This window comes from Sus scrofa, chromosome 15, assembly GCF_054392235.1.
Source record: "Sus scrofa isolate SSC_HxYL_T2T_F1_AM1 chromosome 15, Sscrofa_HxYL_maternal_Yorkshire_Landrace_v2.0, whole genome shotgun sequence".
Classification (NCBI taxonomy): Eukaryota; Metazoa; Chordata; class Mammalia; order Artiodactyla; family Suidae; genus Sus; species Sus scrofa.
The window spans coordinates 140,105,800-140,131,267 of NC_139397.1; the positions used below are offsets into that span (position 1 = coordinate 140,105,800).

At 45.9% G+C, this 25,468-nt stretch overlaps 1 protein-coding gene across 9 annotated transcripts in view; it reads right to left on the bottom strand.

Moving 5' to 3' along the window:
* SERPINE2 (serpin family E member 2) overlaps positions 1-25,468 on the bottom strand; it is a 69,450-nt gene that overhangs the window by 22,380 nt on the left and 21,602 nt on the right. For 8 of the 9 annotated variants that reach the window (XR_014828847.1, XM_084998332.1, XM_084998327.1 and 5 more), the window contains 2 exons: positions 6,508-6,788; positions 2,912-3,139 (listed from right to left, as the gene is read on the bottom strand). Coding sequence is in view for 8 of the 9 variants with exons in the window: in XM_084998331.1 (XP_084854457.1) it covers positions 2,912-3,139; positions 6,508-6,788 (509 nt within the window). In the remaining variant the exon portion in view is untranslated. 9 annotated transcript variants of the gene reach the window in all.

The following is a 25,468-nucleotide window of genomic DNA, read 5'->3' on the forward strand; positions in this document are numbered from 1 at the left end:
GGCAGACCTGAGATTCAAACTGGGCACTTAGGCTCTTAACTATTACACCATCTGTGAGACTGTGAAAGTGAATAGGCAAAGGGCAACTGGAAGGAAAGCATTCCAGACAGCAGCATGCACGTGCGGCATCTGAGGCTGGAGAGAGGCCGGGATGAGGAGGAAGCCCACGTGGCTGGAGCTGAGGCCACAGAGAGGTGGCAGGGCAGCCCCGGCCAGGTCAGCACCATATCCCTGTCTCACTCTCTGCAGGGCAGGATCTGTTGTCTCTTTGCTGTGGTCTTCTGCACATGGACTGTTCCATCTCCAGGGTCTTTCTGAGACCTCGCATGCAGGCAAGCGCCTCTCTGTGGGGTGGTTTGGAAATTTGTGGGAGTGTTTCTGGTTGACTGGCCAGGGGCCAGGGATGCTGCCTGTCCTGCAATGTTCAAAACTGTCCCACACAATGAACTGTCCTGCTTCCTGCAAAACTTTCAAATGCCCCACTGCACAGTCATGTTGGTGAGAAACCTGCTGTCCTGACCATCTGAGCCCAGAGCCCCACTGTTTGTCCCGTGTAAATACTGAGTATCTTTTATTTTGCATACTTTTAATGTAAGCCTTGAAGTTGCCAGCAATGTAATTTGCTCAAAAATTTACCAAGAATTTTGCAGCATTTTAGAAAAAAACTGCATCAACAATGGCAACACCGCCTGTAGTTTTTGTGTTGCCAGCGCTGCAAGCCCTCCTCCGCTTTTGCGGCTGTCAGTTCACCTTCGATGTGCATGTCAATTCACACGTCGATGTCAGTTCTGACTGCAGGAAGAGCTGTACCAAGGGTTTACCTACTGAACTACATATAAATGACTTCTGTTTTTCTCTGCATTCGTTTGGCATTGTATTAATTTAAAAAATTTGTGTACATGTGCGTAAGGTTATGTGAGCTATAAATTTCATTCCAAGATAGTAAAGAGAGAAGGAAAATCCTTGTTTAAAAGTGGGAGTTAGGTCTGCAGGGTTGAAAAGCACTTTTCTAGCCTCACTGCTTTCCCTTCCCTGGATGCTGTGGGCGATTCATTGAGTTGAATGTGCCCAAGTGGTCTGAAACTGTCCGGTGGCAACTTAGGGCCTTACTGCCCCCTTACACAGTAAGGAAGGCTGGGCGCACGCTGGCGTGCCACATCATACAGCTGTGCCACATCTGAGCGCCATCGGCTCCCTACCTCTATTCTTAACCCTAGAGGCTCGGAAACACACGGACCCTCTCCCATTTGCTAGTTTCCTGATCATTTCACGGTTTTTAGGAGGGGAGTCCAGGTTGTTCCATCCAGGACCCCGCTGAGAAGGCATGGCCTGGGTTTACCAAAACCACCCTGGCCCCCTCCACCCTCTAGAGCATTCCACGGCTGTCTCCTCGCGAGTCCCTCACACGGATCGCAGATGTTCACATTCATGAGTCTGGAGGGAGACTGTGGGAGAACCTCCTGCAGTGCAGATCGCTGGGCCCCTGCCCCAGAGATGATGCCTTGATAGGCTGGGGTCCAGGTGGTTCTGATGTGGGCACCACATGAACCAGGCTTTGAGAGATATGAGCCCAAAAGCCAGTTTCCCCATGTTTGGTCTTTGGGCTTATTTTCCTTCTTGAATCTCTTCTGCTTCCTCTCTTGTGACCGCAACCCCCCCCCCCCCAGTGAACAATGGTTCCCAAATCTCTACTTCTAGCCTTAACTTCCCCCTGCCGTCCTGGACCCTCCTCTCCTCCTGAAAGTTTCTAGCCGAACCTGCAATGTATAAATGAGCAGGTGGAAAACACTGACGTTAGACATTTCTTCAGTGTCACGGGAGGAGAGATGCGCGTGAGCAAGGCATCATTCACGTGGTGTGCAAGTGCTCGAAGGACGGGCACGGTAGTTGGTGATCTCGTGCCTGTCCTAATTGGTGGGGGCACCTACTTCCTGGGATGACAGAAGCAAGAGGCAAGGAAGGTGAGGGGAGAGAACCGGGGGTAGGGCAATGTAGAGGTGGGGGAGTTTTGCTTGTTTGTTTCTTTGTTTTGAGCCGTACCCACAGCACTCGGAAGTTCCCAGGCCAGGGATCAAACCCTCGCCACAGCAGTGACAACGCTGGATCCTTAACCTGCTGAGCCACCAGGGAACTCCAAGGTGGAGGATTCCGAGGTGCAAACTATTATGTATAAAATATGCTACAGGATGTCTAGTATGACACAGAGAAGATAGCCAATATTCTGTCTGTTTGTTTGTTTTTTGGCCACATACCCTTGGCATATGGAAGTTTCAGGGCCAGGGATCAAGCCTGCACTGCAGTTGGATCCTTAACCTGCTGCACACAAGGGAACTCCCAGCCAACACGCTGTAACTACAAATGGAGTATAACATTCAGAAACTGTGCACTACATTTCTAATGTAATTCTAAGGTTACTTTATACACCAATAGCTTATATATAGCAACTACACTTCAATGGAAAAAAAAAATTAAAGAGGCAAAGAAGGCGTGGGGGGAGCTCAATCCTGAATCCTGGAGGCTGAGAAGCACATTCTGGGCAAAGGGGATGCAGATGCAGAAGCAGAAAGGAATGAGCAATAAAACCTTTGAAACAGACCAGGCCCTGTGGGCAGTGACTCTGGAGGAGAGACATGCCTAGGAAGGAAGAGTGCCTGCAGGGCTGCGCTTGGCTCTGCTGCCTGAGCAGCGGGGAGAGGAGCACCCAAGGGGCACAGCTGGTGACAGCAGGCAAAGGTGAGGACGGCAGACTGTGTGGGGCTGCCGAGAAAGAATGACCAGAGCAGTCTGTTGGGTCCAGACCTCTCACAACGGATGGGCCGTGGGACTCACAGTCCCTGGTTAGAACCTCAGGTGAGAGCCTGCCCCACGCTCCCACCTCACCAACTGGTTCCCAGGAACTGTGGCCACTCACCCCGGGTTTCGTTTCGAACCCACAGGTTGATGGAGTCACAGGCAGAGGCTGGATCCTCAAAGTCCGCGTTCCGGACCTCACACTGAAACACGTCTTTGTTCCTCGTGACGAAAGGCACTTCCATTTTGAAGCCATTCTTCACAAACACGGCGTTGGCCACCGTCACAATATCTTTATTCTTCTTGGAGACGATGGCCTTGTTGATCTTCTTTAACACTTTACCGACTCCTAAGGAGAAAGGAGGAAATGCAACAGTATTGCCACAGGAATTTAGGAAGGTTCTTTTTTTTTTTTGATTTTTAGGGCTGCACCTGCGGCATATGGAGGTTCCCAGGCTAGGGGTCGAATTGGAGCTTCAGCTGCCGGCCTACACCACAGCCACAGCAACACCAGATCCGAGCCGTGTCTGCAACCTACACCACAGCTCACGGCAACGCTGGACCCCCAACCCACTGAGCGAGGTCGGGGATCAAACCACAACCTCATGGTTCCTAGTCGGATTCATTTCTGCAGTGCCATGATGGGAACTCCCTAGGAAGGTTCTTTTTTAAAAAATACCTTTTAGGGAGTTCCCATCGTAGCTCAGTGGTTAACGAGAACGACCAGGAACCATGAGGTTGCGGGTTCAATACCTGGCCTTGATTGGTGGGTTAAGGATCCAGCGTTGCCGTGAGCTGTGGTGTAGATCTCAGACTCGGCTCGGATCCCGCGTTGCTGTGGCTGTGGTGTAGGCCGGCAGCTCCGATTCGACTCCTAGCCTGGGAACCTCCAATGCTGAGAGTGGCCCTAAAAAGACAAAAAAAAAAAAAAAAAACAACAAAAAAAACTTTTATATCACAGCAAATAAAACAGTATAAACAAGTATGAGGAGCAGAGACCAAGTCTTCTGCTTTCTCAGTGGCCTTCTGTTAAGAAAAGTGTGGGTATCAGAGTTTCCTTGAGGCTCAGTGGGTTAAGGATCCAGCATTGTCACTGAACTGGCTCAGGTCACTGCTGTGGCACAGGTTCAATCCCTGGCCTGGGAACTTCCATGTGCCATGGGCAAGTCCAAAAAAAAAAGAGAAAGAAAGAAAAAAGAAAAAGAAACCGGGGCATATAGCATATAATGAAGTATAACTATTAATAGATCAACTATTAAAGATCAATTGTGCTTCTAGCCTCAGAACAGGCATCTCCAAGGCTGTCTCCACACCTTCCCTGTGTAGTCCTTGCTCTCCTGGAAGACTTTCTTGGCACCAGGTCAACAGGGAGACAGGCAGGCCCTTCAGTTATGTAGCAGTGGGGGAACCAAATCAAAGGACTCTTCCTAACGCGGTCTCTCGTCACAATTTTAAGCACTATTTCCTTCCCTGCAAAGGATTTAACAATGTGATTTCTCTTCTCTGTTTTGGGAAAAAAATGTATAAAGCGTCAGAAAGACCATAAAAAATTGCCATGTGCCACCATCCAAGAATAATGTGGTTTTTACTTGATATCAAAAGTAAGGGGATTAATTTTATGGCAGCGTAAACTTCATCTGACACGAGCCATTCATACATGCTCCATTTCATTTTAGAGTATGGAAAAGAGGGAAATAAGTTACAAGGATGAAATGTGTTCTTACAGAGACCTTGGATTACAGATCCATCTTACCCGCTTGGGGGTCTTTGTAAAATGACACTGTCCTAAACCATCCGCAGAGTCACCCTGCTGTCAAGGTGTCCCTTGGATTCTCAAGGGCAGAGTCACCTTGCCGTCAAGTGGTCCCCCGGAGCCCACTCTCAATAAGGGCAGGTCAGCGCCCCAAGGTTGGGCCCTTTGCGAGGCCTCTGGGGACTGCAACCCTCATAGGTTCTGTGGGCGGGCCCAGCGGGGGGGGGGGGGGGGGAAGAAAGGGTTGGGGGGGCAGGCACATTGTACAACCAAGGGAACAGCGGACTTCAGAGTCCAGCCCTAGCATCTGTCCCTTTCGGTCGCATGGCCTCCTGCCTGGAAAAGATCAGGGCTGATCTTCTGTCCCAGACGGTCCTGCCTCCATCCTCAACCAGAGCACCATGAGCCTGAGTTCTCAGAGGCTGAACCCAAACTAGGGCCTGAAAACCCACTTGGGCCCCCCGGATGCATCTGTCATGAGAACCGAAGTCATTCTACAACGTGACCACTAGCAATTTTGGAGGAAGGAAAGGTTGGGGCCAGGGGAAGTTGCCAAAAGATCAATCTTGTCAAAACCTTAGAAATACCATTTAAAATGAAAGTGGCTCAGTGTGAAAACAGACAACAAAAATCCAGGTGCTGTGCTGGAACAGTATTGGCCAACAGGGTCTGGATGATGCAGGGAGAGGCCAGAAGCCCTACTGGTGATTCACTACCAAGTTATAAATCACCAGGAGTTCTCTGGGCTTCTAAGCAAGGGGTGGCACAGTGTGTTCCAAGTATTCAGTCCATCTGTGCTTCTAATAGGTGAACAAACTGCAAACTCATGCAGCAGTGTAATGCCGGGCAAACAGACCAGGGCAGGGTGGCATCTGGTGCTGGCAGCCCCGGAGGCCACGCTGAGAAGGATCAAACTGGAACGCAGAGCAAGGCACCCAAGTCCACAAATTCCCACCTCTCTCCCCCTCTCCCAGCCAAGGCATCAATGCAGTCAAGATTCTTACAACTTTACCGCCAGTGGGCGTGGAAGAATGTGGGTGGGACACTGCCCTTGTTTCCCAATAAAGCAACTTAAGACCCAGACCTGAGAAGTGACTGGTTCAAGGTGGAGACACATGGTGCCAAAGAAGGGCTCTGAGGCCTGAGCTGCCCCAGAGCTCTGTGGAGGCAGCGATGGAAGGGGACTCAGGTGACAAAACCTGAGTTAAACCTGAGCCACTGCACTAGGAGATAGAAGTTTTTAAGTTTAAACAGGTCATGAAAACGGGGTTTTCTTTTTAAGAAAACGGCACCTTTCTATTGGGCTTTCCTTAAAAAAAAAAAAAAAAAAAACTTTTTTAGCTTTTTACTTTGAAATAATGATAGAGTCACAGTCACAAGAAGCCTGAAAAAAACACACAGGGTGGTTCGATGTGACTTTCACCCGGTAAAATCTTGCATGATTTTATTATAGATGCAACCAAAACACGCCATGGGTGCCATCCCCAGAGCTCCTTTACTTGTTTCACAGGAATACGTGCATGCGCATGCGTTTGCGTGGGCAAGCAGCTCTACGCAGCTTTATGCCCCACGGAGAGGCACGCGTCCACCAGCACAGTCAAGAGGCGTGGCGGAGCGGTTGCATCACCACCAGGCTCCCGGTGCCGCCCTTCCTGCTCACACTTGCACCTCCCCATCTTCCGATGTGGAAAGTGCGTTCACGACGGTCAGGCGTATTGAGCCCTGTACGCCACGGAGGTGGGCAAACGCCACGCAAGTTTTCTTTTTAGAAACGGGAGCACTGAGAGCTTAGGTGAGGGATCTACAGCTCCACTGCTACAGAACAAAGACCAGAGCCCCATTCTCCTGACTCCCAGGTGGCACCAGCCAAAACCCTCCTGCTGCTCTGCGCCTCTGGGCTGGAAGCAGAGGCCAAAGAACCCTCCCGATGCGGGACTCCCGCCAGGTCCCCTGGGCGCACGCACCGTTCACGCCGTATCTCATCACTGTGGTAAGCTGCTTCTTGGTCCTGCCGTCAGCTCCCAGCTGCAGCATCCCCAGCACCGACGCAATCCCGTGGGGGGAAATGACGATGTTGTCATGAGGCCGGGACTTGACAATCTGATTGAAAACCTGGATTCCTGTGTCGGAGCCGAGTTCCTCCAGCGACAGAGGGTTGAACTGGGAGCACACGGAAGGCAGCGTCACGGTGGCCACGAGGAAGAAGGGAAAATGCCAATTCATGGTTCCTTCCGGCAAGGACAACCTGAGAAATGAGATCCAGAAAATATTTACAGCCTACCTAAATGAACACTTTTGGGGTGGGAGCTATTTTGTACTCAGCTAGATATGATTTAATACACTCCGTAACAGAATGTCTTTAATATATTCAAGACAACTGTGTAGATTAAATTGTCTTCCTCTATATTATGTCAGGGGGATAGGGAGAGAGAGGAAGGAAACTTCCACTTGCTGGGTCCCAATTCTGTGCCAGACACTCATCTTTAAATTATTTTATTTAATTTATTTATTTTTGCTTTTTAGGGCTGCACCCATGGCATATGGAGGTTTCCAGGCTAGGGGTCGAATCGGAGCTGCAGCTGCTGGCCTACGCCACAGACACAGCCACGCAAGATCTGAGCCGCATCTGCAACCAACACCACAGCTCACGGCAACGTCAGATCCTTAGCCCACTGACGGAGGCCGGGGATCAAACCTGCAACCTCGTGGTTACTAGTTGGATTCACCACAAGGGGAACTAGTTGCTGCACCACAATGGGAACTCCTCTGCCAGACACTCTTCTAATCGTTATTTCATTCTTGTATCCATCCTTCATTCAGTTACATTAGTATCTACCAAGGGGTTACTGCCCTAAGGACTGGGCACAGAACTGTAAATAAGATGACCAAGACCCTTGCCCTCTTGGAATTGATATTCTAGACGGGAGACAGAAAATAAACCAGGGAGCAATATGGTCATCTCAGAGAGGGGTCAGCATCGATGAGGCACAGAGATGAGAGTAAATGAAGGACCAGGGGTGGCGCACCGCTAGATAGGACAGTCACGGGGCCACCTCTGCAGAGGGACAGGTGTGCTGAGACCTGAGTGATGAGAAAGAGCTGCCGTATCCTGATCAGGAAGAAGGGTGTGCCAAGCAGAGGGGTGGCTGGGCAACGGCCCTGAAGTGGGAACCGAGGTGGACACTCAGAAGTCAATGTAGCTGCAAAGTAAGGGACATGGAGGGGACAGGTGAGAAAGGAGGTGAAGAAGAAGAAGGGACCAGTTCCTGAAGGGCCTGTAAAGCCAGGTGTGGCTTTTGGATTTTATTCTAGGGGTCTTGAGAAACCCACTGGAGGGTGTGAAACAAGGGAAACGAATCCCTTGAGGTGTTATGATTATCTTCCAACTACAGGTACACAACTTTTTTTTTTTACTCTAAGCATATTACTTTCTTAATTAAAGAATTGTTCATAAGAATAAATTTTAGCGACACTCTTAAACCTACAAGAGGGCAGAGCAATTGGCAAGTTCATCAATCGTGGCGACGGCATTGTTTACACTGAAATTCTCAATTATAGTGATTTGTTTGAAATAGGCTTTCTTCCTTGATGACTGCTTACTGGGCTCTCTTTGGCTGTGACAAGTAAGGGGTAGGAAATTTACATGTGTTTGTAGAAAAGCAAATACTTTCATTAAATAAGAACTTAGAAGCGGCAGCTGGTAGAACAAAAGCAGAATTCAAGATGTGGCAATTTGGCTCCTCCCTTATAGACAGGCGCTGCTACTGATCAGCTCAAGCTCCCCCCCTGAAATTTGTCTTCCTGTCCTGTGCGCATTTACATGGGGGAGGCTGGGGGTGTCTGCGGAGGACAAGAAAGAAGGCAGCCTTTTAGGACAGGTGACCTGGAAAGAGGGGGAAACAACCTCCAAGTGCTCCAGGGAAGGAAAGGACACCAGGGCAGAACTGGCACATGGTCATTTTCCCTTGCCTTCCTCTCTACGTACTTGTCCTACTTCCCACCCCAGTAGACGTTCCATGAAACACATGTGGGATTAAACCTGATGGCTTCTATACTTTCTATTTTTGTTGATTATTTTTTATTGCATCATAATCATGTATTTTGTTTGTTTTTTGTGTAGTCTTTTTAGGGCCGGCCACACCCAAGGCATATGGTGTTTCCCAGGCTAGGGGTTGAATCAGAGCTGCAGCTGCCAGCCTACACCACTTCCACAGCAGTGACAGATCTGAGTTGTGTCTGTGACTACACTGCAGCTCATGGCAATGCTGGATCCTTAACCCACTGAGTGAGGTTAGGGATCGAACTTGTGTCCTTGCGGATACTAGTCGGGTTCATTACCCCTGAGCCACAATGGGAGCTCCACAATAATGTTTACTGAGCATGACTAAGGACATGGTTCTGTTCAGTCCTGAGCCTTGCTCACTGTTAGTGCCAAACACTTCCCAAGGAGAGTGAAATGCACTGGGTTTGGGAGAAGGCTGTCTTCAGAGGCTGAGTTTCCCACCTGCTCCCCACCAAAACACTTAAAGATGAACCTCTAAGGCCATCATTCAAGGTGATGTTGCAACTGCCTCATATATTGTGAAACAAGCACAATATAAAAAAGTTAGAACATTCAGAGTTTATCCAGAGATTAACTGTAATACAATTGTGTAAATGCAGCCTGTCTAAATTCAAAGCATGTAAGTGACCTACATAAAGCTCCCAACTTGAGGCTTTCCTATGGCCAATGTGGCCTCTTTTGACTTTGGCACCTTGGACTGGCTCTCATACCACAACAATCTCCTGAGTTTTTTTCAGCCTGTTGGACATTGATGGGCTCCCAAATCCTGACTATGGAAGCTTTACTCATGTCATCTAAAAATTAGACATTGAGTCCGCACCCTCTCCCTCCCCCTTATTTCTTTCTGGAAATACATTTCCTCTTTAAAATCTAATATACTACAGAGCTATCATAGGTATAAAACAGTTTATAGTGTCTTTGTGACAAATGGCCAAGTCTGGTGATGGGCGCCAACTTCGTCAGTCTGAACTGTGGACTCACGTTACAGTGGATTCTAGCATCTGCCTTCAGCATGTCATCATTTATACTCCCCAAGTAATGCTCCTGGATTAGCAAATATTTGAATAAATATTTGCATCTGCATACTCATAAAGGACATCAAATTGGTTTTGCCTCTGATAGTTTAAAAGGTGACTCACCCAAATACTCTTTATGGAACGGCAGGTAGAAAGGGTCGGTGATGCGAGAAAGGTGACAGCTCCGAGGTCTTGGACTCAGCGAAGACTGTCTCCCAAATCAAGAGCCACCTTATTTAGCAGGCTTTTGCTTGGTTGTGAGTTTTTGCTAAAAGAACGGTTTCATTATAAAGTGGAGAAAGGCTTCCATGGGTGTTTTTCTTGGTTCCTTGGATGTGGGATGTTTCTGAGAGATGTCTGTGTGTAGTTTCGTAACAGTGCACTGGGACAGTGTCCGGGCTGTGGAGAACTTGGAATCAGAGCTATTTTTGATTGATGTTCTGGGCATAACTTCTTCTTGGCCTCAAAGTTTCCTCGGCTGAATGCGTAGTCGTCTAAACTCACCTGGCTAAGACTGAGCTTTTACTTCTCGCCAAAGTTCAGTAGCCAGAAGAGTGGGTGTTGATCCCTATGTTACTTTACGCTGATATCACGCTGATGCCGCTAATATTGATACATGTTCATGTCTACATAGTCTTTTAACAGGAAATAACTGTGGGAGTTAAGCTTTGAAATGCTCGCTCTCTAAAAGGAGAGGATACTCGTTACGGGAAGAACGTACTAATCTCCAGATTATTTTTATTTTTTCAGAGAAATCACACTTTCACTGTTCAAATAAGGAATCAAGATGCTGCTCAAAGGCATAGCATCAGTATGGATGATCATAAATCTGTTTAAATGTTTCCATTTCTTAAATAATCTTTTCATAACAGTAAAAAAAAAAAAGTATTTTTGGTCATCATGAGAGGGAGATCATAAACCTATGAGCGAAGCTCTTAGCTGAGGCACATCCTTCCAAACGTGGATTTCTCTTTCCCCATGTGCATCTAATTTCTCTTACTGAAAACCTTCCCTTTCCAGCGTGGGGAAGGTTTTTGAAGTAACTGGGTGCTGCTCTGAGCCTTAAGTGAGATTTAGTGCCATAAATAATAGCTTTGTAGTTTTGCAAATGCCAGCCTCAGAGAGCATCCTTTCATTTATAAAGGGACCACTTGCCAATGGCAGGTACATTATAGAAACACACTCTCTATAGAGCCCGTCACTTCTAGCATCACTTCCAGATAGATGATGTCAAGTCTGCGGCGTGAATCCTAAGCTGAATTTCAGTGCCATATTTTCCACTGTTTTCTGTCTATTTTCTTTTTTGTTTATCTTTTTAGGGTCGCACCCAAAGCATATGAAGGTTCCCAGGCTCGGAGTTGAATTGGAGCTGCAGCTGCTGGCCTACGGCACAGCCACAGCAACACCAGATCTGAGCCGTGCCTGTGACCTACACCAAAGCTCGAGGCAACGCCAGATCCGGAACTCACTGAGCGAGGCCAGGGATCGAACTTGTGTCCTCACGGATACTAGTCAGATTAGTTTCTGCTGAGCCACGATGGGAACTCCATGCCTGTTTTCACCTGCTGGTGTTCAGAACACTATCCTGGCCTGAAAAATCTTCATCAATGGCCTATGGAGTCCTCAAGTCTAAAATCTACCCTCTCCTCTTAGAGGGTTGGCTTTTGGTTTTCTTTGCTTCTCTCCCTTGCCCTCCCCCTCCCCCCAGAACACCAAGGGCTTCCCCCACCTCCTTCCAAGGCCTGTGGGAAGCTCTCCCTAATTGCCCCAGATAGGGCTAGTCACCCCCCCGTATTCCCATAGCATTTCCTATGGACACCTCTCATTTTGTTTTCTGACTATGACTTTTTCTTTTTTTCCCCCCTCCCAACTGGTCTGGATGCTCACTGAAAGCCAGGCCAAGGTGCTTTAGCATCCTGGTGTCCAAAGGCTCTCACTTAGGGCCTTGCCATTGGGTAGACGTGAAACCAGAGGTAGATGCAAAGCCAGAGGTTGACCCAGGGGGCTAATCCAGATGTACATGGGTTCGGTTTGGAGTACAGGGGGTTCTACAACTATTTTAAACAAATGAAGATTAAATGATGTTACATACCATCGAGAGTTCTTCTCAGGAAGAATGCAAATGAGTGTCCTGCTCACACAGGGCCCACATTCTCCCGGCAAACATCCTGCACGGCAACCACCCCAGGGGCTGGGGCCTGCTTTCCGACCTGCCTCAGCTCCTGTGCTCCCACTGCCTCATGCTCCACTGGCTGCCATCACTCACATCACCTCCCCAGGCCGTGAAAGCTCTTGTGGCCGGACTCTGGCACTGAACAGATGCTGATCGGTTAAACAATGGGAGACTAGTAGAGCCGGTCACCACAGATGAAGCTTATTGTCAACCTTATAAATTCTTTTTTTTTTTTTTTTTTTTACAAAACAAAATGTATTTTACATCTAACCCATCAGCAAATGATAAATAATATGATTATCTGTCAGCCCAAATGATATATATCTGTCACGTCTATTTAGAATAATAAGATAGATGTAAATAGTTTTGGGGAGAAAACACTGGAAAGACTCTACTAGCTCCAACTCTTACCCAGAAGATTCACATCTGTTTTAGGAGGACCCAGGAGTGTCCTCCTACATAGAAAATACCACATCCCTTCTTAGTCTCTAAAAAAAAAAAAATGCGTAAAGTGATATATTTTGTGAAACACGTGTATTTTAAAAATCTTTATGTCATAAAAGATTTTTCTTGGAGTTCCCATCCGTGGCGCAGTGGTTAACAAATCCGACTAGGAACCATGAGGTTGCGGGTTCGGTCCCTGCCCTTGCTCAGTGGGTTAAGGATCTGGCGTTGCCGTGAGCTGTGGTGTAGGTTGCAGACGCGGCTCGGATTCCGCGTTGCTGTGGCTCTGGTGTAGGCCGGCGGCTACAGCTCTGATTCGACCCCTAGTCTGGGAACCTCCATATGCCACGGGAGCGGCCCAAGAAATAGCAAAAAACCAAAAAAACCAAAAACCAAAAAAAAAAAAAAAAAAAGGGATTTTTCTTTTTTTTTTTTTTTCCCACATCCTGGGCTAGCCCAGGAGATTGGATAGAGTTCCCTGTGTTACACAGTAGAAGGGTTTCAAATACATGCAAAAACTAATCCTCAACACCCAGCAGCCACATAATTATCAACTCATAGCTTATTTTACTTCTTCTAAAATCAAAGATTATTTTGAAGCAAATTCTAGATAGAATTCAAAATACTTTTAATATTCAGTCTAAACTTAAGGAGTACACACACACATATGATATCCTTATTCCACTCAAAAATTAGTAACTCCGTAATAGGTAAAATATCTAGTCAGTGCTCAAATTTTCCTGGTGGTCCTCTAATTTTTTTACGGTTTATTTTAATCAGGACCTACATAAGCTCCACACATTGCAACTTGGTGACAGGTCTCTTGTCTTTTGAAAAAATCTTTCCCTAGTTGCTTTATTTTTAATTTTTTCCTTGGAACTTTTTAATTGAAGAAACGAGCTTATTTGTCCTGTTGGTGTTTCCCAGTCTAGAGTTTGCTAATTGCACTCACGTGATGCTGTGTAACAAGTTCCTCTCGCTTCCTTACTTCCTGTAAATTGGAAGGAAGACCTAGAACAGGGGTCCACAAACTCCTGGGCCAGATCTGGCCACACGTTGTCTCTGGCTGCATTTGTGCTCCTACGGTGAGGTGAGCAGACTAGACTACCCGGCCCTACTCAGGAAGTTTGCCATCTTCTGCTCTAGTGGCTGATCAGATTCAAGTAATCTTTGCGGGAATTATTTCAGAGAAGTATGGCATGTGGGGGCAGAATCAGGAGATGGGGCTGTCTTTGTGTGTGTGTGATGTTAGTAGTTGCTCACGATCATTGCCTAAGTGCACTGTTTTATTAAGAAATTTCCCACAACCACTTGGTTATCTTGAGGTTAAGTTTGTATAGCAAAGGCCAGATTCTTTCCCTATACCGTTCTCAAAATAATGACTTGGTTACCCAGAATTCTTAGTGTTGACCACGGGGGTTTTGGTTGTTTGTTTGCTTAGTATAATTACAAACTCATGTTTTTTGGACATATTTTTAAAGGTTTTGATCCACTGAAATGTTAATACTTTTATTGATGCTCAGAACAAGCCTCTTCGGGTCGGCTCCTGAACCTTTCATATGACCCTGCAATCCCAATAGCGTCCTTGTTTTTTATTTGGCAACATGTTTCAGGCTCGCTTTGCATACTTCCTGTCCCAGTTGGAATCAGACACTTCTCTAGGGAACTCTGGAGCCTTTAGTGGGAGATGGTATTTAAAGACCACAATCTGAATATCCTGATCAAATAAACCCTAAATTAACTGTGGGGATCCTAGGCAAAGAGCAATGTGGAAAAATCCAAAATCTATTCCCATCCCTCTCTGGATTATAGCCAAATATGGAAATTCAAACAATGGAAGACAGACTGCTTACATGTGAATTGGTTTGCCTCCCAGGGCCTTATAGCCCAAGGGAGGCACACTGGGTGATGAAAAGAGGGGAGAGTGAGCTGGGCATGAGAAGTTAGGCTAGGGGACTTCCCACTGTGGTTCAGAGGGTTAAGAACCCAGCATAGTATCCATGAGGATGTGGGTTGGATCCCTGGCCTCAGTGGGTTAAGGATCTTGAGTTGCTGCAAGCTGTGGCTCAGATCTGGTGTGGCTGTGGCTGTGGCCTAGGCTGGCAGCTGCAGCTCTGATTCAAGCCCTAGCCTGGGAACTTCCATATGCTGCAGGTGTGACCCTAAAAAAAGAAAGAAATTGGGCTAGTATAATCAAAACGGATCACCCTCCTGTGAAAGCACTAGTCTCCTGGATCAATCCCATCCTAAGAGTGGGCCTAACGATGCGAGCTCCAACTGGCACGCAGCATGACAAGGAGAGTCCCCCCCTTGATCTCAGGGGCAAGGTGTGACATCCAGCTCCCGCCCCTCAGTCAAAGCTGACATTTTCTCAAGTGCTAGGATACTGCTGATATCCTTCTGGTCCCTGTGTTCCTAGGATCCTGATCTTGGCAACTAAGACCCTGTATTAATCTACCTCTCCATTAACCAATTCTTCTAGAGGGGCTACAGGAGGTGGAGAAAGAACAGCACCTCAGATCATATTAGAGTCACCTCCTAATAGCTTTCTCGGCAGGGCTTCTCAAGGAAATAAATTGTGAAGGAAAGGCGTTAGGCTGCCAAACTCAGACTTGTAAGTGGCCTTAAGTAAGACTCTGCTGCCCAGCCGTCAGGCCAAATGTTTCTCACCAGTATTTCGCCTACAGACGAAGGCCCAACGGTTAAGGGTGTTTGGCAAGAGGCCTTCTGGAGACCTTCGGAGCTGACCTACACAGATGAAGGCCGTCTCTACAAAGTGGCTGTAGTTGTTCATGCACAAGTAACGGCAGTTAAGCCTCAAGTCTTGCCCGTAACCATTAGGTTAACTTTTTTGTTTTGTTGTGTTTTGAATGGCCGCACATGTGGCATACAGAAGCTCCCAGGCTAAGGGGTGAATCGGAGCTGCAGGCTCACACCACAACCATACCAATGCTGGATCCGAGCTGCATCTGTGACCTATAATGCAGCTTGTGGCAATGCAGGATCCTTAATGCAGTGAGCGAGGCCGGGGATTGAACCTGCATCCTCAAAGACACTATGTCGGGTTCTTAACCCTCTGAACCACAACAGGAACTCCTCTTTGGTTATCTTGAGGTTCAGTTTGTACAGCAAAGGCAAGACTCTTTCCTTCTAGCATTTTCAAAATAATGGAGAGAGTAGACTCTGGTCCCCAGACCTCCACAAACATGACTGAAATATGTCCACCAAAACCTGTGCTTATTTCCAAATATCTGCCTCATTCTCTTAGATAGAAAATTAGAGGCACAAACAAAGCTAGAGGGCATCTTGATAACCTTGGGACGTGTACAGAGTGTTAGAATGAGTTAGCGTTTTTAAGACTTCAGAGGACAAACAGGAAATGCCAACTGATAGTGACAGTAGCTTGAAACTTCTAAAATGTCTTCTTTCAGGTTACCGGAGAGAGGCTTAGAACACCTTTGGATTTTTTTCTTAAATTTTTATCAGACTTCAGAGTGTATGCTTGATCTATGACACGAATTAATTCTGCCAAAAAGGAAGCTAAACATACCCAGGAAAGAAACATTCAGCTACTGAAATGTATGGCAACAATGTCTAAAAGGTCTCTTCAAGGAAGAGACACATGTTAGAAGCGCACTCTGACACCCAAGAGTGGCCTTTCATCCGCCATTCATTCTGAAATCTCTTTTGGGGGTACGAGGGGAAGGCTAGGAGGAAGAAGGCAAATGGGGGTTTTGTTAGTTGTCCATCGTTTTATGGCCTTTTCAAAAAATTAATTTTTTATTGAGAGTTGTCCAGCTTTTAAAATACAAGATTATGGGACATTTATTTTCCTCTAAATGTCAGGGGAAATTCATCTAAGGTTCAAATCCCAATTTTATCATCCACTAACTAAGAGATCCAAGGCAAGTCACAGTTTTTATTAACTGCAGCTTTCTCTTCCATGATACTAGAAATCAAATTTCAAGGGCGTCATGGAAATTCCAAATGTACAAGCAGAGAGACAGACTGGAGCTAGTAACAGTGCCTGGCTCAGAGCAGGTGCTCAGGAAATGTTGCTTCTTGTCTTCCACAGTGCTCAAGACCCTAAATGGTCTCTTTTTATTTAAAAAAATTGAATATTTTATTCAAAAATAGTGATTTTTATTTCAATAGCTATTTAGAAAATCTCAAGAATCAATCCAAGAAAACAGGTCAAACACAATACTTCCACCCAGATACAGCCCTGTCTGTATCTTTTTTTTTTTTTCTTTCTTTTCTTTTAGGGCCACACCTGTGGCATATGGAGGTTCCCAGGAATCAGAACTATAGCTGCTGGCCTACACCACAGCCATAGATAGCAACAAGGGATCCTAGCCGTGTCTGCGACCTACACCACAGCTCACCACAACGCTGGATTCTTAACCCACTGAGCAAGACCAGGGATTGAACCCACAACCTCATTGTTCCTAGTCAGATTTGTTTCCACTGCACCATGATGGGAACTCCCCAGTGTCTGTGTCTTTAGAACTTCTGTAGACAACTTCAGATACAGAACAAGATAATGCTGGTATGTTCCCCTATCTCTGTAAGAGAAAGAAGGGGTTATATTATGATAGGGGTGTAAGTATTTTCCAGAAACCTTTAATGGTTCTGAGAGATCATTTTCAGTCTGCTAGCTAGCTTGGGTCATTACATCTGTTTTACATATGGTGTCCGGTCCTACAGACATGCTTATTGACAAATCTTTAAGACATGATAGTTTACATGGGTGATTTTATAATCAGTAGCCAAGAGATGTCCTAAGATATTACCATGACATTGAGAGGTAGTTCCTAAGCTTTAAAACAAGGCAGCATCTTTTTGAGACCTAAAAAAGTATTACAGATGCTTCATGCTTAATTATATTTTTAGTCCTGGTGAAAATGTACGATAAAATGCTACCATGAATTGATAAACACTATTTAAAGGCAAATTCTTTTTATTTCTACATAACAGCATCTGGGTACATTTCAAAAAAATCATATTTTGAGATATTAATTATTCAGTCTATATTCAAAGCTAGACCAGGAACATGATTTTCTGACCCCAGGGAATAACTGTGATGTTATCTATCTACTGGTCTTCAATTCACAGGTGAGAAATCAATGTTCTCTAAGTCACTGCTAAAAAGAAAAGGGACAGTAAGTGTTAGAAGTGCAAATTGATAAAAAAATCTTCTGAAAGGCAATTTTTGGTATACATACTCTTAAAAATGTGCATACCTCTTAGAACAGTAATATTCTTTCTATCACTCAATCCCAAGGTTATAAATAAAAGATTTGAATCTAAAAATGTTCACTACGGAGCTCTTATTTTTTAAATTAAAAAATTCTTATTAGAGTATACTTTACTTATAATATTGTGCCAACTTCCACTGCACAGCAAAGTGACCTAGTCATACATACATATACATTCCCTTTCTTATATTCTCTTCCATCATGGTCTATCCCAAGAGACTGGATATAGTTCTCTGTGCTATATACAGAAGGACCTCATTGCTTCTTGTGGAGTTATTTCTAGGGGCAAAATCACTGCAATATTCTTTGCAAGAGATCATTGCAATCACAATGACCACTGCAACTGAAATTTCCAGTGGAGGGACACTGTGGGTGACATTTTACGGTCTTTGCAGCTTTGCCTGCTTATCCTCTAGCTCCTGTGTGCTTTGCTACTTATGGTCTGCACCTGTTACTTTCAGAGGCTTGCTTTGGAGAGATGAAGCCCATGATCTTACTGGGCTCTAAGTGGCTGAGGGTTTAGGTACAGCATTCTGCCACCTGGGAGGTCAACGGCCTTGTCAGGACTACAAAAGCCCAGCCGGAGGTGGCACAGACCACCTGAAGATGTGACAGACTCTCTAGAGCTCCCCATGGGATTAGGCTGAGGGTAGGACTTCACCTGAGGTCACCCCTTGATAAGCTGCTGTCCTTCCTAATCCCCCCCTGCCCCATTCCCTTACTATTTCTCCTGGGAGCACTTCCTCAGTGAGTCACTGGCATTTTCTCCTTGACTTTGGGACTGAATCTAGGAGGACATGATCTATGACATCCAACAATAAAGGACTGTGACATCTGTCCAACACAGGATCATTCAGCAGCTAGGAAACTATCTTTGACGAAAATTTAAAGATATGGTAATATATTCCAGATATATGTTAATTGAAAAAAGCAACCTATTTATGGTGTCATTAACCATATAAAAATTCTACACAGGCACAGAAAAAAGATTAGGTAGACAGACATCAAGATAGTGTCTCTATAATTATTTCTGATGATGGGAATATGAGTATAGATTATTATTCTTTACACTGTTCTGTATTTTTCAAATTTTCTGCAATGGATGCATCACTTAAAACTTGCGTTCTGGAGTTCCCATCGTGGCGCAGTGGTTAACAAATCCGACTAGCAACCGAGAGGTTTCGGGTTTGATCCCTGGCCTTGCTCAGTGGGTTAAGGATCTGGAGTTGCCGTGAGCTGTGTGGTGTAGGTTGCAGAGGCGGCTCGGATCCTGCGTTGCTGTGGCTCTGGTATAGGCTGGTGGCTACAGCTCCGATTCGACCCCTAGCCTAGGAAACTGCATATGCCACAGGAGCGGCCCAAGAAATGGCAAAAAGGCAAAAAAAAAAAAAAACAAAAAACAAAAAACAAACCAAAAAAACCCCTGCCTTTTTCTATTTATAAAAACACAGCAGCTGATCAGCTGAAATGCGTACTAAAGGGAAGGAGACAAGGCTCCAGAACATGATTAAATCACAGTGGTTAAATTATAGGATCATAAAAACTTGGAATAAAAAAATGGTACTTACTGGAAAATGAGAGATTTGAGAAATAATACAGAGGGATCCTTTTACCTACACTAAAATGAATGCCATGCTCCATTACACCCATGGACCATTTCACATTGAGCTTTTCCAGCAGGTGAAGGCTTTATTTTGATGAACATGATTTGACCCATTCATGTGGCTCAATCTACACATTAGATATTAATGGCAGGGATTAATTTTTTATTCCCTGTATTTAGCATAATACCTTGGTTATAGTTGGAACGCAATAATGTTTATGAAATAAATGGTAATTCAGTGGAAATTAACTGTTCCCATTACTATTTTTGTTAACTACAGCAACTACTTAGAAAAATTCTAATTTGCTTAAAATTTATAGAATACACATTCTTTTTTTTTTTTTTTTTGGTCTTTTTAGGGCCGCACCAGCAGCATATGGAGGTTCCCAGGCTAAGGGCGGAATCGGAGCTACAGCTGCTGGTCTACACCACAAGCCACAGCAATATAGGATCTGAGCCATGTCTGCAACCTACACCAGAGCTCATGGCAACGCCAGATACTTAACCCACTGTGCAAGGCCAAGGATTGAACCTGTGTCATCATGGATGCTAGTCAGATTCGTTTCCACTGAGCCACGACGGGAACTCCCATTCTTAAGTACTCAAGAATACTAGCCACCATTTATTGAATGCCTACTATATGCCAGACAATGTGTCTCAAGATTTATACAACCCTCAAGTTAAGTAGGCATTAGTACTTATATTTTACAGATGATGAAAACTGAGGCCCAGAAAAATTAAATAACCGGCGTAGATCATACAGATTATACAAGGTGAAGAGATGTCTAAAAAACCAACATACTTAGCCAATCTATCATGCCACTTCTTGGGATGGAGTTAAAGGGTGAACCAAGGAAATGGTGAAGAAACACTACCTTCTTTCTGCCTCTCTGTCTTGTGCTTAATTCATCAAATACTCGGAGTAAACAAGTGACCACAGCTTTACAGGGCACAGGAGTTGAACAGAATGCTTGTTGCTCTAGCGCAGCGGTTCCAACCGAGAGGGAGAGTGACACTGCCCCCAAGGGACATTTGGCAATGTCTAGAGATGGTGTGGATTGTCGTAACTAGGAGGAGGTGCTATGGCTTCTAGTGGGGTGAGGCCAGGAGTGCTGCTAGACACCCTGCATTGCACCAGACGGCTCTCCCACCACAAGGAATTATTCTGTCCCAAGTATTAGCTATGCCAAGGATGCTTGCTCTAGGGCACAAAGAAAGCACACATTTCCATGCTTCTCCAGGAGTCACGTGGTGCTAAGACTCACTTTCCTTAGCTTAAGAACTGAGGCTTCGGTCTGAAGTTACAGACTGTTTCCTGTCAAAGCAACAACTGCACTGACACCAACGGTCACAGTGGCTCTCCCTGAACTATTCTTTCTTGGCCGCCTGTCAGCATTTGGAGTTCCCAGGCCAGGGATCAGATCTGAGCCACAGTTGTGACCAACGCTGGGTCCTTTCACCTACTATACTGGGCTAGGGATCAAACCTGCGTCCTGGTGCTGCAGAGATGCCCCCGATTGTGTGGTGCCATAGCTGGAACTCCTCTCCCTGGAACTTTCGACCCAAGGCTTCACAGGAGAGGATCCAGCAGAGTCCCTTGGGAAGGTCTGTGCGACTGGCCTGTCAGTCCACCTTATCAAATCAGGTCCTTCTACAGCCTGGGGAAGGTCTGTGGCAGGAGAGGGGGGTGCCCGACGACACTGAGCCTCCCTCGAGGAACATTAGGGATGGCGTTTGCATCAGGCCCAGTTGTTCCTCGCAGAATAGGACCAGCCCCAGCCTCCTTCTGACGCCACTCCTCTGGGCACCCGTGACATCCAGCAGGGAGCCTTGGCTGCCATGACCAGACATGACCTTCCCCACTCACCGCCAGCACCCCCAGCAGTTTTTGTATGTTTGTCTTTTTTTTTTTTTTTTTTTTTTTTTTTTGCTAAACCAAAGCTAGCTCTATCATTCTGGTTCAGGGAACAAAACTGCCAGCTACAGAGAAAAACCTAAAACATTCACACCTACCCTAAATTATCCTTAGGACTACTGTACTTACTCCCTGAGAACTTTCTGAACTAATTATACCCAGTTATGTGCTTGGCTAAGCAAAACAGCACCTAAACCTCTACTTTCCTCCCTTCCCTCATGAAAAGGGAGCAGAGGCCAGCTAGAGAGGGAAGGAGACTCGGCAGAGGAACGCTGAATTGAGTCTCCAGTAGCACCCTGTGCCAAATTACCCGAAAAATGCCACCTGCAGGAGGTTCCCTTTCTGCCTGCGGGGCTGTCCTCTTTTTCTTGGAAGGAAGGCGGATTCAGACCTGGTGGGAGGCCTCCCAAACCTGTGAATTATGGAGGTGCTTGGTGGGGGCTCTCAGGGCCCCTGTTAACAGAGGATGTGGGCTTTAATTGGGTGTCCTTATTCTGGTCAGCAGGAGAGGGAGGCACAGAAGCCATATTGAGCTCTGCAAAGAATTCTAGCTTCTGGCAGCTCGCATTCACAACGAAACCCACCTGTTTGACAGCAGGTCCTGTTTGCACATGTATCAATTTCACAAATATTAATAAAGCATGAGTGTGCCAGGCACTGGGTTGGGGAGACAACGTGGAAAAAAAAGGACTTGACACCTTCTCTCCCAAGCCCTAGAGCTGTGTTTCTCCACCTGGGCCTTGTGTCCCCCAGGGAACATTTGGCAACATCTAGAGACATATTTTCAGTTGTCACAGCTGAGTGTGGGTGGTGGGGGCATGGGGAGGAGGCGGGGTGCTACTAGCATCCAGTGAGCAGAGGCCAGGGATGCTGCTTAACATCCTACAAGGCTCAGGACAGCTGTGCACAACAAGGATTTGTCCATTCCAAACTGTCGACAGGGTTCAGGTTGAGAAACCTTGGTCCAGAGGGAAACAGACTTTGATGAAACCACCATAAATACTGAATGGATATTTGCATTCATTTTTTACATATTTACTTTGCAAGTGCTTTGACAGCAAATGGAAAGGACAACAAAGGAAGCCAAGACACACCTGGGGGAGGCGGGCAGGCAGGGACTGGGGAGGTGCTCTGAGGATGAGCTTGGTATGACAATATGACAAAAGGGGAGGGAGCTGGGAGCAGGGAAGTGCGTTCCAGATAGAAGATCTCATGTGCAAACAGGCCTTCTGTTAGGAGGTACCATGGATGGTTCTGGAAACTGAGACTTTGAAAAAAAAATTTTTTTTCATACCATCATCATTTTACAGTCTTTGTAAGACCAGGTCTACCCGTGCATAACCTTGACCAACAATTCATCTTGACATTCACCAGCGTCTTAGCTAGACAGAGGCTGGAAGAACAACCTTTCACCCTCCAACGTCCACCCTGCCCCACTGGCTTCTTTCTCATGATCAGACACTGCACAATAGAAGAGGCAAGAATCAAAAACCCTATTTTAGGAATTCCCATTGTGGCTCGGCAGAAATGAATCTTGACTAGCATCCATGAGGACGCAGGTTCGATCCCTAGCCTTGCTCAGTGGGTTAAGGATCTAGCATTGCCCTGAGCTGCGCTGTAGGTTACAGATGAGGCTCGGATCCTGGGTTGCTGTGGCTGTGGTGTAGGCCACCAGCTGCAGTTCCAATTCGACCCCTTGCCTTGGAACCTCCATGTGCCTCGGGTGTGGCCCTAAAAAGACAAAAACCAAAAACAAACAAGCAAAAAAACCCCAAACAAAAAAACCCCACACAACCCTATTTTGTCTTAGAGTTGATACCAAAAGTACAACCCAAAAAAGGGAAAAACTGATAACCCAGGCCTCATCAAAATTATTTGCTCTGCAAAGACCCTGCAAAGATGATGAGAAGACAAGCTAGAGATTAAGAAGAAATACTTGCAAACTGCCTATCTGGCAAAAACGAGTACACTATCTAGACTATAGAAAGAACTCTCACAACACAGAAGTACAAAATATTAAACAATCCAATCAGGAAATGGGCCGAAGACAGGAACTGACATTTCATGGAAGAGAACATATCGGAGGCACATAAGCCCATGAAAAGATGTTCAACATCATTAGCCATTAAGGAAATACAATTTTTTTTTTTTTATAATGGCCACACTTGTGGCATATGGAAGTCCCCAGGCCAGGGACTGAATCCAAGCTGTAGTAGCAATGCTGGATCCTCTGACTCACTGCACTGGGCCAGGGATTGAACCCACGCCTCTGCAGTAACTCAAGATGCTGCAGCTGGATTCTTAAACCACTGTGCCCCAGTGATAACTCTAGGGAAATGCAAATTAAAAACACTATGGGCTGTCACTACAAGCCTATCAGCATGGCTAAAGTAAAAACCAGCGGCAATGCCAAATACTGGACAAGATGCAGAGAAACTGGACCATTCACACTGCTGGTGGAAATGTAAAATGGTAGAGCCATTCCGGAGAGCAGTTTGGCAGTTTCTTACATGCATTTAACCATACGATCCAGCAAACTTGGACATTTATCTCAGAGAAATGGAAACTCATTTGCATACAGAAACCTGCACCTGTGTTTTTAGCAGTGTTATTTGTAACAGCCCCCAAACTGGAAACAACCCATACGTCCTTCAGTGAGGGACTGGTCAAATACACCATGTTACAGCCATACCATGGAACGCTAGTCAGCAGTAAGAAGGGGCAAGCTATTTAAATACATGCCAACTGGAATGGGTCTCAAGGGAATTACGCCGACCGAAAAAAGTCAACTACAAAAGGCTCCAGGCTGTATGATTACAAAATCACAAAAATTATACAGATGGAGGACATACTAGTGGTAGCCAGGAATCGGGGAGGCTGGGAGGGAGGTGGGTGGATGTGACCATAAACGGCTGACATGAGGGGTCGTGGTGATGGAATGGTTCTGTGTCCTGACTGTGATGGTGACACAAATCTACGACACGATGAAACTGCATAGAAAGAAGTACACACACACACACACACACACACACACAGAGCATGCGCACGTGTACACACATGAGTAAAACTGCTGAAATCTGAATAAGGTGGATGGATTGTACAATGTCAGTGTCCTGGCTGTGGTTCTTTATTGCTGTGAACTCTGGTTGTGCAAGATGATACCTTTGGGGAAACTGGGTGAAGGGTCTGTGGGATCTCTATTGTGTTTTGTAACTTGCGTGTGAATCTACAACTACCTTAAAATAAAAAACCCCTATTTTAAAATTTTAATCAGCAAACAAATGCACCTTGAGACAGATCTTTTTATTTAATTCTTTTCCTAATATTGCAAGCACACTCGAAATGTCAATATTCTGAAAAAAAGATTAAAAATACATTTTTGCATAATTGTGCCTTTTCGTAATTAATTGTTTCCAGAGGGTACCAGTTGTTAGGATTTTTGGTCTCTGCAGGCTTCCGAGATAAACCACTCCAGTTATAATATAACCAGGTCCCCCAGCAATCACTCTATGACTCTTGACAAGTACTGAACTTCACTGTGCCTAGTTTCTTCATCTGTACAATGAAGAACAGTCATCCCTGCTTATGGGCTGTTGTGAGGAATAAAAAAGGGTGCTACATCTCAAGTTCTTTGGACAGTTCTTGAACACTAAGGGCTCAACCAAGCTGCCATTACTGCCATTATCATGGGGGCCTGGGTGGGGGGGGGTCTTTGGGGGTCTCTCCTCAGCCTCTTAAGGTCTACACGCCAGTCCATCCCAACAGTTCCCCAACTGCAAAATATCCTCAAATTCCAATTTCTGAAAACTAAGGGGAATTTTTAAAGCTGTCTTTTCTCTTTACTCAAGATCTTTCATTCAGTTGTGAGCCATTTCCTTCATTGCTTAGCCACAGGAGGGATGCAACGTTCTGAAACCCTGTGACCTAGGTGGCCTGGTCCTCCTGGGGTCAGCAGCCAGGCCCTGGACAGCCACCTTGAGTGGCCCTGGTGACGGGGTCAGGAAAGGACTGATGGTCATTGAGTGACTTAGAAAACAGGTGCCAGGCTCTGGTGATCTTCCTGGTGCTTCTTCTACAACTGCCAGGCTCATGACCAAGGAAAAGTGCTTCCTACCAGCTGAAAATGAAACAGGACAGGATTTGACTAACATGATTTATTTATTTATATTTATTTATTTTTTGGTCTTTTCTAGGGCCGCACCAGCAGCGTATGGAGGTTCCCAGGTTAGGGGTCTAATCGGAGCTGTAGCTGCCGGCCTATGCCAGAGCCACAGCAATGCGGGATCCAAGCCACATCTGCCACTTACACCACAGCTCATGGCAACGCCGGATCCTTAACCCACTGAGTGAGGCCAGGGATCAAACCCACAACCTCATCGTTCCTAGTCGGATTCATTAACCACGGAGCCACGACGGGAACTCCAGACTAACACAATTTAATAAGAGTGTTAGT